Raw genomic sequence first — 13761 nt, 5'->3', positions numbered from 1 at the left:
CAGGCTGCATGTAAGAATGTTGTGCGTCTATGACACGAAACGCGAGGCAGGTCATTTATTTCCACTTTGAAAATCAGACAATGAGGACGCCAGATCTGTCAGTATTAGTCTGCGTTACACACCTCCAGCTTTTCAAAGAATATTAGAGAAGTCAGTCAATATCAAAGCCCTAATGGGTCATGAAGATCCGAGAGTCCATCATCAATCAGGACCTTCTCAGATGAAAGTATATTCACTTTAGAAAAGATTTTGCCTTTATTGTTAAAAGACTGACCATCAAAAGACTGACCCCGCTGCTACACACCGAGTCAGGGGCGACCCAAGCCAAAGGGAAAAATGGATAGGCCCCTTAAAACAAGCCCCAAGGTCACAACCAGACACTAGATGGATAAAGGAGTTATATACTAACTGTATAAGATGGTAAGGGTCTAACTTTAGGCAAAGTGGGGCCCTGGGCAAAACTAAAAGCGGGGCCCTAAAATAAAACTTTTTCATGAGCAGTCACAGTCAGTAAGAGGCTCCTTTACCCCTGCACAATAATAACACTTTGTAGTTACACACAGTAGTAGGTAAGTATCTGTAATATGGGACTGTAGGAGAATTGTATAGGAGATGGACAGATGAGAGGGAGATGGGTCATAGAAGAGAAATATGAAAGATGATAGAGATTTCTACATAAATGATAGATTAATATAAAGTAGATTATATATAGATAGATGATAGAAGATAGACATGAGAGATAGATACAGCAGAAGAGAGATAGAAGATGGATTGATTTATTGATAGATAATAGATGGGAACTAGACAAATTATAGAAAATAGATAACTAGACGGAGAGGTGATAGATCTATAGATAGGACATAGATAAGAATTTTCACCCAGACAATCAACTAAGGGGTGATATAGGAGCAATACCTCCTCTGCCCACAAAAATCTTTAGGACAGGGGGCCCTGGGCAATGCCCAGTTTGCCACCCCTTAACGTCGGCCCTGGTCCTAGAGATGCTCTGTATTCAAGTGCATTGGAGAGTCAAATTACAATACAGTCTGTCTCAGCTCTCCAATGGAGTCCAGGGGACGCAGAACATATTGGTGGACAACTCTATATTTAGTTTGGCCGCAGGACAAGGGTCCGCTGTTCTCCGGATAAGAGCAGGCCTCAGAATAGGAAGACTATGTTAAGGAGTACGTAAAAGAGTGTTCTGCATATGGCATGTAACCATACAATACAAGAAATATCATAAGCAAATTGATGTCCATAGGGGGTTATGGAGGGGTGAATCGGATAAGAACATAAGAAGCTAGAACTTTATAGTCTAGTCCTCCTGAGCCCGAGGAAGCTCATAAAGTGTGGCTTTAAAATAGCGCTGGACTCAGCACATCCAGGGCTTCCCAGGAATACAGGAGGAGGCCTTAAGTCACTCAACCTGTTTATCCAGGGTGCCCATTAAGATGGCTCCAAGTGCCACCTCTGGCACCTGGCACTGGTCTAAGAGAAGCTGTAACTGTGTGAAAATGGATAGAATTCCCCAGGGATGTTAGAAAAAGAATTATAAAGGGTGTGTAGGGGTTTTTTGACATAATAAGGAAAACTTTAAAATTGGTGTCAAGTAACTCCCTAAACAAAATGGAATCATAAGACATGAACACGAACAGGGGCTTTTCACAACGCTTACCACTTCTGTGAATTCATTACTTCCGAGATCCAGTCTCTCAAGCTGTGTAAGTCTATTCATAGTTCTGAAAGAGGAAGGCGTCAGAGAACCAGGTTATATTTTTGTAGGTAAAGCAGTAGATATATTAGAATGAAATTTCATATCCTCATGACACCGACTAGAGAAGGGCAACCCAAGAGCAGCAAAACCCTGCGGTCATGTGGACTACTAGAGTTTCACTTTTATTCTGCAGTAAATGTGGATTTTCCTGTTAAAGGGGTTTTCCAGTTTTATGCAAAAAAAAAGCCTAATCCTTGTATACAGAAGTGTTGTAATACCCGCCAACCCAAGACCCCAACACTTTCATTATCGCCTTTGCTGTGAATGGGAATATACTGTACCCGGGGCTCAAAAACCCCAAACCAATCCTATTTGTAGAATGGAACTGTATATAAGTGTGCAAACATACAATTCATGCAAACCCCACAAATTTGCAGGCTATTTTGCAAAACAAAACGTCAGCCGAATGTTATTTTGGTAGATTTTGGTGTAACACATCCTACTGCTGGCTTCAAGGGGGTTTCCTGTCAACCTGCGGCAAGTATTCAATTCCTGTATAGAGTGGTCACAGGGGAAATGAAATCAATGAGTTGTCCTTGTAATTCACAAACACGCACCGAGTCCTCCACAGCAAGAAGTCCATAAGACATATGTACTATCTGGATGTGAGGGTGATCAGAGGAACGACAGATGTTTTCCGCAGAGCTTGCACTTCAGGGGCTTAAATAGGAGAGGCAGGACCTCAAAGCCAACTTCTGAATACATATTTGTAAACTCACACATGAGGTACGATCACACACATTTATACACACACAATTATATACTTATGTACATACAGACGGTCCCCTACTTAAGGACATCCAACTTACAGACGACCCCTAGTTAAAAACGGAACCGACTACCCACAGTGACCTCTGGTGAAGCTCTCTGGATGCTTAACTATAGTCCCAGACTGCAATAATCATCTGTAAGGTGTCTGTAATCAAGCCTCATTGATAATCATTGTTCTTATTACAGATAAAAAAATTGAATCTCAATTGTCCCTGGGCAAAAAGAAAATTGTCTACAGTTATAAAATAAACTTACATACAAATTCAACTTAAGAACAAACCTATGGAACCTATCTTGTGCATAATCCGGGGACTGCCTGCACACATATAGCATATAAACAACATATACACACATGCAGCATAAGAATACAAACAGTAGATGTATACCACATACAGAATAGATTCAGCATATACCCACTTACATATAGTACCATATACACCCATGCAGCATATAACACATCACATATGCAGACACACAAAGCAAATACATACATACAATTCCATATATACGGACATACAGCATATACACATATACAGTACACACAAACCAAATACACATACAGCATATACATACCCAAAACCCCAAATGCTGGGGCCCCCTGACACTGTGGGCCCAGTAGCAGCCGCTATGGCTGCTACCCTTGTAGTTACGCCCCTGGTGCACTTCATATTTAGACTCGTATAAAGGGATCACATATATTGTACTTTAACATCAAGTCTGTAATCAGGTCCTGTTATTGCTCATCATATATTGTATACATTATACATATAGTTATATATAATAATCATAGAATTTAGATCTACAACAACAATCAGAGGAGGATGTTGTGCTGACAAGTTCTGAGCTCTTTGCTTTCCTTCTGGTCCACAGCTGAATCTTTTCTCCTGAACAGAGCCAGGATTGTTGTTAGGCCGATCCAATGAAAAATGAAGCAAAAACACACAAAGATCCAAGTGCGTGATTTGGAGGAATGCAAGTTCAACAAACAACCTCATCCCAGCCCTGACAGTATAATAAAGGGTGTGCCCTAATGAGGCAGGCGCACAGTCAGACAAGCACCACAGCCAGGGCGCCTCGCTGCAGCTACCTGGCATCGCACCATTCATTACAATTAGTCTGTGCATGGGTCCGCCTATTATACACAACTCAACTTAATCACAATTAGACTGAAAATGTAGTCTCTCATATGTTATAATCATGCAAGACTTGTAGTTTATATACTAAAAATTTTCTGCATGTATGTATCAGGAATATTAGGTCTCCTAGTGTTGTTCCAGCTGGACAATCCACAAATCAAACTCTGCTGCCTGGTAACCCCAATTGTTAGGCAGCTGAAAAAAAAACAATATGCTTCAGCCACATCTCAAGATATCGCTACTACAGAAACAATACTGCTTCCATAGCTACATCCACCAAACACTGGCTCAGAGCCTTGGATAATGTTGATAAAGCCTTGGTTTTAATCTGCCACGTCATAAAATAAAATAAAAATAACACTCTGGTAACACGGGAATAATCAATCTCAAAAGACACTAAATTTGGCGAAATAAAAATACAAAGAAATAAATACTCTGGGCGGAGGTTAATACTGTCATAGGTCTCTTGCTCAAATGAATAATAAATCTGTCTTCAGTGGTCTCCCCCTAGTGGTGGAGTAAAAGCCTGAATTCCTGCTCCTATATATTATAACATTTTAATTACAAAGTATATGATGATGGACATACAGATGATTTTACATTTCATATATTTTAATTGTATATAAATAACTGAAAATATATAAAGTTAAAGGGCGTCTGTCACCAGGTTTTACTTTGGTAGTTTAATTTTTATTAAAATACCAGCCCCCTCAGGTAGAGTATGAAACGTCTTTTCATGATTTACTTCTTTCATGTGAAATCTTATATATTTACCTATTTAAAAAAATCACTCCCAAAGTTATGTCAGAATGAGCAGAGAAGAGTCATATTTTGCATGAGAGGAGTCAAGTTTAAAAGGGTGGTGTCACTTGAGGTGCCCCTATATTAGGTTCTGTAGTTACTTGAAACATATAGGTGTCATATTCAAGATAATAATCTTATCTTTCAAATCACACCAGGTTTCTGGTTCTGTGAACTACAGAACAGGCAGTAAAAAGGAATGAATTGGATCTTTATCTGCAGCTCACATTTGCAAATATGTCTTAAACTCCCTGGGTTACAGAACCCCAAGCCTGATGCATTCTGAAAGATGAGATTCTTATCTTTAAATATGACACCAAAATCATGTTTCTCAGTGATATAGAACTCAAGGTAGGGGATGTCTGAAGTGACTCTCCCTCTGCAGCCTCTAAACTCGATTCAAGTATTGAAATTTCTTGAGACTTCATCCAAGAGTCCATTTAAAAAAAATACAGAAAAAATGCATCATGCAGGTCATAATAAAAGACCTCAACTCAAGCTTTTGGGCAACTTTAGTGTAAATTATTTTACATATTGGGTTTATGTGTTTTCCGATAACAAAGCAAAAGTAACCAGGTTACTAGGATCAGTAGACACACTTACTTTGGTAACATTTTCAACTGGTTTTCTCGAAGTTCCAAAATCTGAAGTTTTGTAAGCCTATGGAAATAATGTATGTAGATAATTAAAATGAGTGACTCAAGAATATGGACAAATATAGCAAAAAGGCAGTGAAAATAGAGAAGATAATTCACATAATTCAGAATATTTATAGTAAACATGGATCCCATAAAACCACTAATGACTTGTCTATGAAACCATCAATACATCATACTACAGTAGGTCTGTGTCACTGGTTTAGGGTATATGTCCACATGGAATGGCAAGAGCTGGAGAACAGTAGAGAAGTACCATATTTTTTGGACAAAAAATCCTTTGATTTTCTCAGAAATCAAAGGTGCGCCTTATAGTCCAGTGCACTTAAAAATGAACCGTACTTACAGACAACAGCTGCCTTGAACTGTGCACAGGTCTGCCACCTGCTGGTCATTCATCCTTACAATCAGGTGCGTCTTATAATCAGGTACGCCTTATTTATGAACCTAGTCGTTTTAGCAGGCATTTATTGATGGTGCGCCTTATAATCCTTATAATCGCCTTACAGTCTGAAAAATACTTCAAGTTCTTCCCAGGTCCTTGTTGGATACCCCGTTTTCAAAATGCACAAACCAAACCCACTTTAACCAGTGACTGAATGAGTGGTCTTTCCCTATACGTTGAAAGGGACCAGGCGGGAGCAAGAAGACCCAAAGACTGAAGAGAAGTGTTGAATTGGGTATCATTTCTTGAGTTTGTTTGGTTTTTATAGCTATTCCATCCATCTTTTAGAATTTGTCAATAGCGAGCAATCTTGCTTTACTCTCAGCGCAACTATTATTGGCATTAATTTAGTCTCCCAATTCCCAAATGAAGTAACACCCAACACTGTATTGGGCAGTTGATAGATAAATATCAGCTTATTTATCTTTCCAGTTCAAAATGTTCAGGTTTTTTTTATATATGCATATTAGCTTTGTGGTGCACCAGGGGTGTGGTTGGTGCACTTGTATTCCTCTTTCCACAAAATTCATTTCTAATTTAGTTCTTTCCTTGTCCAGTTGTTTGCCTAGCTTTTGAGAAAAGACAGACCACATACAGGTGCCGAGCTGTTTTTTTTTTGGTTTTTTTTTTTTGTGGATCCATAGACTTGTATAGAGGTCTGTGATCTGCATGGGAGAAAAAAATAGTACATGCTAAAATGTATTTCTCGCTGTCCATGAAAAAAGACTTATGTGTGAAAAGACCCACAGGAATCAATGGGTCTGTATGCATCCAAAAACAAAAACAATAGCACACAGACATCAAAACCGCCCATCTAATGCCCCAGGTCTACGTCTTGCAAGCCTATAAAGCACCCCACACGGGCAACAGGTAGACTTTAGGAGCACATGTGCGTGCCCATCTTTCCATGCTCATTCAGTTTAGTGGACCTCTCTTGTAACAATAAGTATTATTCCATAGATTTATGCTATAAAATAAACCTTAAATGCCAGCAAATTATGGACAAAATAACAACTGCAATGAAAGTAATAAAGCACAACAAACCTAAAAGCAAAAAACCTCCAAAACCTTTAAACAGGATGAGTTACATAAATCTTTGAACATAAATGGAATAGATTATGGGATATTAACACCAAGTATAAAGCCTTCATCAGCAGAAGCCGTGTCCTGGTGTGGACTCTCTATGGCCGGTATGGGAAGAGCTCTTCTCTTACTGCATTACATCATTATTCAATAAAACATGGCCAGCAAGCATGTAGGTCTAAAGCACAACCGGTCCCCTCCCCATGCACGGAGCTGAACAAGAACAATAGGTTTTAGGTCACTGATTTAGACCAATACAGAAAAAAAAATCCTACAAACCCCACAAGAATCACATCATGCAAAAGTCAGTCTGATGGAAATCTTTTAAAAGCATCTGAGATCAATCAAAAAGGCCAAGAAAATAAAATCCACATCCCAGCAAAATCACCCTTTAAAATATAAAGCCGGAGAACATTCGGAGAGGATTTCCCACGTGGGTTAACAAGAAGAAAAAATGAATTTATTTGCTGACATAGGAGTTCAACAGTGCAAAGACATGGTATTTTTAGTGTGAACTTGGCTGGAGACCTCCGCGAATGTTGGCTGCGAACTACAAAGGGCAAGCAGTGAGAAGGCTGCCTCGTGTCTTGGAGAGAGGAAAATAATGGGCAGATGGAGGGTAAGGAGTCACTGAGAGTACAAAACCGAAGATGGCAAGAAGAGCACACAGAAGGAAAGAAACTAGAAACAATAACAGATCTGTAGGGACAATAACTGTACAGAGCTAATAACCATAGAAAACATTGCACAAACTAGACATCACATAGTAAAATGGAAAATGTAAACACGATAACCTGACCTTAAAGGGTCTCTACGGTCAGGGACTGGTGGGTCACATCTAGTGACACAGACCACTGACTAAACCTCCACCTTTAGACTAATTTGTGGGTATCCCTTCCTTTAAGACTTCTGTACCTCAAATACAAATTTACTTAAAAAAATTAAATAAATACAACAACAAGTTCACATGGTAACATATTGTAGACTAATACGGACGGCAATCACAAGTTTGGCAACATATCTTAAGATCACCATGCTCTATGTAGAGCATATTACCCATAATCCCCTTCAGTCTAGCAAAGGACCCTATTCCTAGCAAAACACCTATTAGCCATTCAGTGGTGCATGTGTGGCTAACAGAACCATCATTCTGTCTTCCCAAATTTTTATGCTTAGTTATGTAGTTATGTTATATAGAATTGTTTCCCCTAAATCCCTTCCTCATCCAATCCCTTCCCTTCCTTGGTTGAACTTGATGGACAAGTGTCTTTTTTCAACCGTGTAAACTATGATACTATGATATTTGTGGTTGACTATTGTTAGTCTGTTATGCTTCTTTTATTTTGGAACCTCCAAGCAAAGATTCATATAACTCCAGATAGGAGGAGACATTAGGGTACACGGGACACATGTGCAGTTTACCTGTGTAGAGTTCAGGGGGCACCAGATTCAGGATTTATGGTGCCCGTTCTTCATGAATCTGGCGCTCCTTTTACTGCCCTGACAGAGTGCACCAACTTTTCTTTTTGGTGCAGCTTAAACATGGGGCGTGCAACACACTTCTGTCGGACTTTACATTATAAATCTGGCACAAAATCTCGTCCGACTGAGCACCGTAATGCCCCCTTCAGGGCAGAAATTTGTGTCGCATTCAGAATAGTGCAGTGCGCCACAAAAGGATTGTGTGCAACACCAATGTGTCGTGGACACTTCTTAAAATACCTGTGCAAGCAGTTTACACCTAAAAGAATGTGCAAAGTCCGACAGAAAACTGGCACATGACCCTTCGTAAATATGACCCAATGACCGATCCTCATGCACATCATAGGTTGAAAGCAGTAGAGAGGAATAGGACCCTATGCCGAGTTTTGCAGCTCGGGCAGTCAGCTCAAACACAGAGCCATGTTACCCCCAGCCACGTGTATGAGCCCATACATGACAACGCGGGTTAGCCATTGAAACAACGGATAGCACACATCCCAAAATTTTTGTGTGCCTAAAGCCTGACAGCAAGCAAAATCTACACAAAAAGTCACACAGCCACATGGGAGCAAAAAGTAGGAAAAATTTATGTGTGAACATAAAATAAGTAAAAAAATTGGGACACATACCCCCAATTGTACTTTCATCTTTTTTTTGTTCAATTGTATGGTCATTCAGACTTCTTTTTGACAAGATCAAATGCATTTTAGATACTTTTTCGTCCATGGTTGCTGGAGACGATTTGTAAATGGTTTCAGATCCTTAAATGTAACCTGTCACCAGGGACCGCAGTTTCACTAAAGACAGGTTGCAGAAGCCCATTATAGCTGCAGTACAAATATTCCTTTCTGCTTTCTCTAAGCAATTGCATTACAACATAATTGTGTGTTATAACTTACCTGGCTTTCTGAAAAAATCCTCGGCTTAGTCAAAGGGGTTGGGCTTTGATTTGGTTGCATTACAGAAAACAACACATGACTTGTCGGTGCTGCTCACTCCTCAGCTCCCAGCCCCTACCTTTGTGCTCCTGTACAGCTCCTCCCTCTCCCACTATTGTCAGCTCTGTTCATGTACAGGAGCACAAAGGTGGGGGCTGAGAGCTGAGGAGTGAGTGAGCAGCACAAACAAGTCACATGGTTTTTTTTTTAAATGCAGCCAAACAAAAGCCCAACCTCTGGGACTACACAGAGGACTCTCTGTCAGGAAGCCAGGTAAGTTAGAACACACAATTATATTGTAATGCAAATGCTTAGAAAAGACAGAAAGGCATACTTGCAATGCAGTGTGATGGACTTCTGCAACCTGTCTTTAGTGAAATTAAGGTCGCTTGTGACGGGTTCCCTTTAAAAAAAATATATAAAAACTGCCCGTCTCCCACTTTATAACGTCTGTTCCTCCCGCCTACATTTTGTTCCACTGACGTTATCACCACAGTCTGGATATATGTGCATCAGGGTTACATTATAGTTATTACTCCCAAGATACGAGCTTAATAGCAATGTCATTCCTGAGACATCTGTGGAATACGATTGCTGCTTCCGACGAGTAAAAATTGCAAATGAAAAATTACATCCCTTTAAATCAAGACAGCTGCAAATAAAGCATAGGATCGCCCCCAACTCACCTGCCAAAATTAGCTGGCAAGAAATCAAGAAAAGCATCATTTAGGTATAACTGAGTCAAGTTTAACAGCTGTGAAAACCCATCTGGGAGCCTACGAGGAGAAGAAGAAAATATTACCAAAAAATTAGATAATTAGAAATAAACATAAACATTCAAATAAAATGTTACTAAACAGGAAATTCCTTAATGTACATAAAATGTTGAAAAATTGCATGAAGCAACAGATCCAGAATTATAAAAACAAAAAATTATTAATAGAGGATATAAAACTGTCACATCAGGCAGCTCCGGATAATTAACACAGTAAATGACTTTGGAGTCCATCAAGAGCAGTTTATTCAATGCACTTCATAAAGACTTGACATAATAAATGCAATGTAACACAAGGGGTTTAGAGGCAGGCTACATACACACGGGAGCAAGAGCTTCAGTCAACGGGTAAGTAACAGTAACCCAATTTTTAAGAACTTATTACATTTCTTTAATTAGTTCGGAAATTACTCAAGGATTTCAAAATCGGCCACCGAGGACGTGGTCTCACGTGATCAAGTCTAAAGTGGATATTTTGTACAAGATTACCAAAAAGTGACATCATTATGGACTACAATGGTAAATACACATCCACTGGCCAGGACAACTTAAAGGGGCTGTCCACGGTCAGCAAATAATTTATATGAATAGTTAAACAATTTTCTAATTTAATTTCTGTATCAATTCCTAACAGTTTTCTAGATCTCTGCTTGCTGTCATTCTACAGGAAGTTTCATTGTTTACTTCCTGTTGATAAAAACCAGTCCACGGTAATGTGATGTCACACAGGTGCACTTCTCATTATAATCCCTGGTCATGTGATGTCACACAGATGCACGCTCTTTATATCCCTAGTCATGTAAAGTCATACGGGTGCTCAACTCGTTATAACACACAGTTCCGATTACTCTCTGCGATGCTAACAAGCCATGCACCTGTGTGACATCACATGACCAGGAACTGTTTGAAATCGGGACATAATACTAAAACAATGTCACTTGTTCTCCAGATAGTTTCTCTTCCACAGCTCGTCTTAAACACCAACAAAGATGTTTCTCCCTCTAAGTTTATTCTTGAAGGTGACCTCCAACAATGCGTACCCCCCTTCTCTAGTTCGGCTAAAAAACTGAGCCAGACAGCCAGCCCTCTTAAAAGGGGTTGACCAAAAGTGGATGTTTGATTCATGTTGTTGCTATGTATCTTTCGAAATTTACCATTGTGATACAGACCTCTTTTTTTTTTTTCTCTGATCTGCAAGCTTTTTCATTATTTGCAACTTTTTAGGTGCATGAATGAAACTAAGCATGGGGTTAGTTGTACTTCGTTTTGCACCAAATAACTCTCTAATTTGCACCTAAACAGTAGCAAAACAAAGAAAGCATCTGTCTTGGAAAGATACAGTTAGGAACACTGCAACGAAAACCAACCACCGGCTCTTCTTAAGACCTTGGCATAATCACAAAAATGCACCTAAAAAGTCCCAAAAAATCCAAAAACCCGCAAACTGCACTTTGTAATATATCATGCATGTGCCCCAGAGGTCATTCTGTCATATGTGCACTTCAGCTCTCTAGAAAAATCCTCTTTTATTTGAATGAAAAACACAGTCAAGGAGGTAGGGCTGTCCAAGAAGTCAGGTAGCCCCTCCTCCTTACCACTATATGCTCCGCCCACTCCAAGCATCATGCATGCCAGCCATGCCTCCTAACACCCGCCCATTATCTGCCTTCACGGCCGAGATTCATAGCTGGGCTGCAGACTGAATGTCAGTAAATGTGCGAGTTCACAGCATTGAAGGAGAATGACAGTTGGGTCTAAGGAGGCAGGGCTGGCACGCATGATGCTTGGAATGGGCGGAGCATATGGTAGTCAGTAGGTGGGGCTACCTGACTGCCTGGACTAGCAGACCTACCTCCTTGACGGCATTGTACATCTGAATAAAAGAGGATTTTTCAGGAGTGCTGACGCTACTTTTTTATCTCATTAGACAATTACTATAAGCCACGTTTTCGACTATGCAGGTTGACATAATTCAATTAAAGGTCAGAACATTTAAAATATACTAGTCCACCTTTTCCCTATGAGCCTCTTCTGGTGTATAGACTACACTTGTGTATATTTGCTGATGTGACACCGATAGTGATTTAGGGCACATTACAAACTAAAGATAATTAGCGCAGCCTATTCGTGGAATAGGAAGCTTTGATATACTGTCGGATTCCTGCAGTTTCTCTACAATAAATCAATGAGGTCCTGCAATCCGCTTCAAGTTCTTGATTGGTCGGCAGAAAAAAAAAAAAAAAAACGCACTCCTGCAAACTGTTCAATAATCCATTTGCCATTAAAGAGAGAAAGCCCTTTGAAAAATGCACAGAAGCGAAGACTGAGGAAAGGGCACAGGGGGTTTGAGTCTTGATTTCCGAGCTCTCGTCGCTAAGCAGTTTTCAGTAATAATAATCATTTAGTCCCCTGGGTTGCACGTAACATGTCACAAACCTCTTAATTATCCCCTCCTACAGTCACCGATTGAAGCCTTTACAGATGGAGAAAAATAATAGATTTTTCTGCCATCATCTCCATGCATGGAGCAATCAGCTGGAATCATTTCAATATGTTACAGGTAACTGGATTAAGAACACGACTAATTAAACTAATTATTAGGCACTGGTTTAATTAATAATTATCTGCCCCCTCTCTCCCCCCCCCCAAAAAAAGAAAAAAGGAATTGTAAAAAAATAACTAGCTGCTACGCTCAAACGAGTTTAGGTGGAAAAATCAAGAACTTCATGATACTTACTTGGAAATTGGATTGACGCTTGCTTCGACGATTGTCAAAACTTTACAATTCTTAATATTTTCTGGAAACTCCTGTATACCTGTTAATAAGGAGAGGGTTTCTTAAGTATCTGTCCAGACATTTAACATAATCCACAAAACAAATGCCACAAACAACCAGTTCAAAATTAGAACGCACTGAAATGTAGAAAATATGCACAAAAACAGAAAAATTATAATATACAAGCTTCACTGTTTTGGTAATGCCATAGATTTGCATCAGTCAAATCAGCTCTGTAAATAAGCCATTGATATGGAATATGACAATAACTCATTGTACGCCCACACTAGAATATCCCAAAAATTAGATAACGTGTAGGAGAAATGTCTGCGGATATTAAAATGCCATTATGAGGCTACCCACAACATGGTGTTGCAGTAAAATAATAAGATTCCGTCAACCACGAAATGACTTCTATCGGTCATTGGTCTCCCTATACAACCTTACAATATGTAATCCAAGAGGATTGTGCAATGGCACCATTGTCCCAAGTAGAGCAAACGGAGGCAGGCATACGAAAACACAGAACAGTAAGTTTAAAGGGGTTGTCCACTTTCAGCAAATAATTGATATTGTTTGTTTAAGGAAAAGTTATACAATTCTCCAATATACTTTCTAGATCTCTGCTTGCTGTCCTTCTATAGAAAGATTCTATGTTTACTTCTAGTGGACAGAAATCTGTCCATGGTCACACAGGTGCACGGCTCGTCATATCACACAGCTCTGATAATAATAATTCCTTATATTTATATAGCACCTACAGATTACGCAGCGCTGCACAGAGTTTGCCAAATCAGTCCCGGTCCCCAATGGAGCTCACAATCTAAACAACCTAAGTAAGTTTTTGGAGTGTGGGAGGAAACCACGCAAACACGGAGAGAACATACAAACTCTTTGCAAATGTTGACCTGGGTGGGATTAGCACCGAGGACCCCAGTGCTGCAAGGCAGAAGTGCTACCCACTCAGCCACCATGTCACCCATAACTCTTTGTTACAATAACGAGTCGTGCACTTGTGTGACCATGGTCACATTTCTATCCACTGGAAGTAAACATAGAAGCTTTCTATAGCAGGAAAGCAAGCAGAGATCTCGAAAACTGTGAGGAATTGATACCGAAAGTAT

At 39.8% G+C, this 13761-nt stretch overlaps 1 protein-coding gene across 3 annotated transcripts in view; it reads right to left on the bottom strand.

Moving 5' to 3' along the window:
- The window catches only part of ERBIN (erbb2 interacting protein), a 136683-nt gene that overhangs the window by 31157 nt on the left and 91765 nt on the right, over positions 1-13761 (bottom strand). For all 3 annotated transcript variants that reach the window (XM_072137357.1, XM_072137376.1, XM_072137366.1), the window contains 4 exons: positions 12599-12677; positions 9773-9862; positions 5086-5142; positions 1676-1739 (listed from right to left, as the gene is read on the bottom strand). In XM_072137357.1, coding sequence (XP_071993458.1) covers positions 1676-1739; positions 5086-5142; positions 9773-9862; positions 12599-12677 — 290 coding nt within the window. The remainder of the gene's footprint in view (positions 1-1675; positions 1740-5085; positions 5143-9772; positions 9863-12598; positions 12678-13761) is intronic.

Source organism: Engystomops pustulosus, chromosome 1 (assembly GCF_040894005.1).
Source record: "Engystomops pustulosus chromosome 1, aEngPut4.maternal, whole genome shotgun sequence".
Lineage (NCBI taxonomy): Eukaryota > Metazoa > Chordata > Amphibia > Anura > Leptodactylidae > Engystomops > Engystomops pustulosus.
Note: the sequence above shows the minus strand (reverse complement) of the source record. Positions and strands in the feature narration are given on the sequence as shown.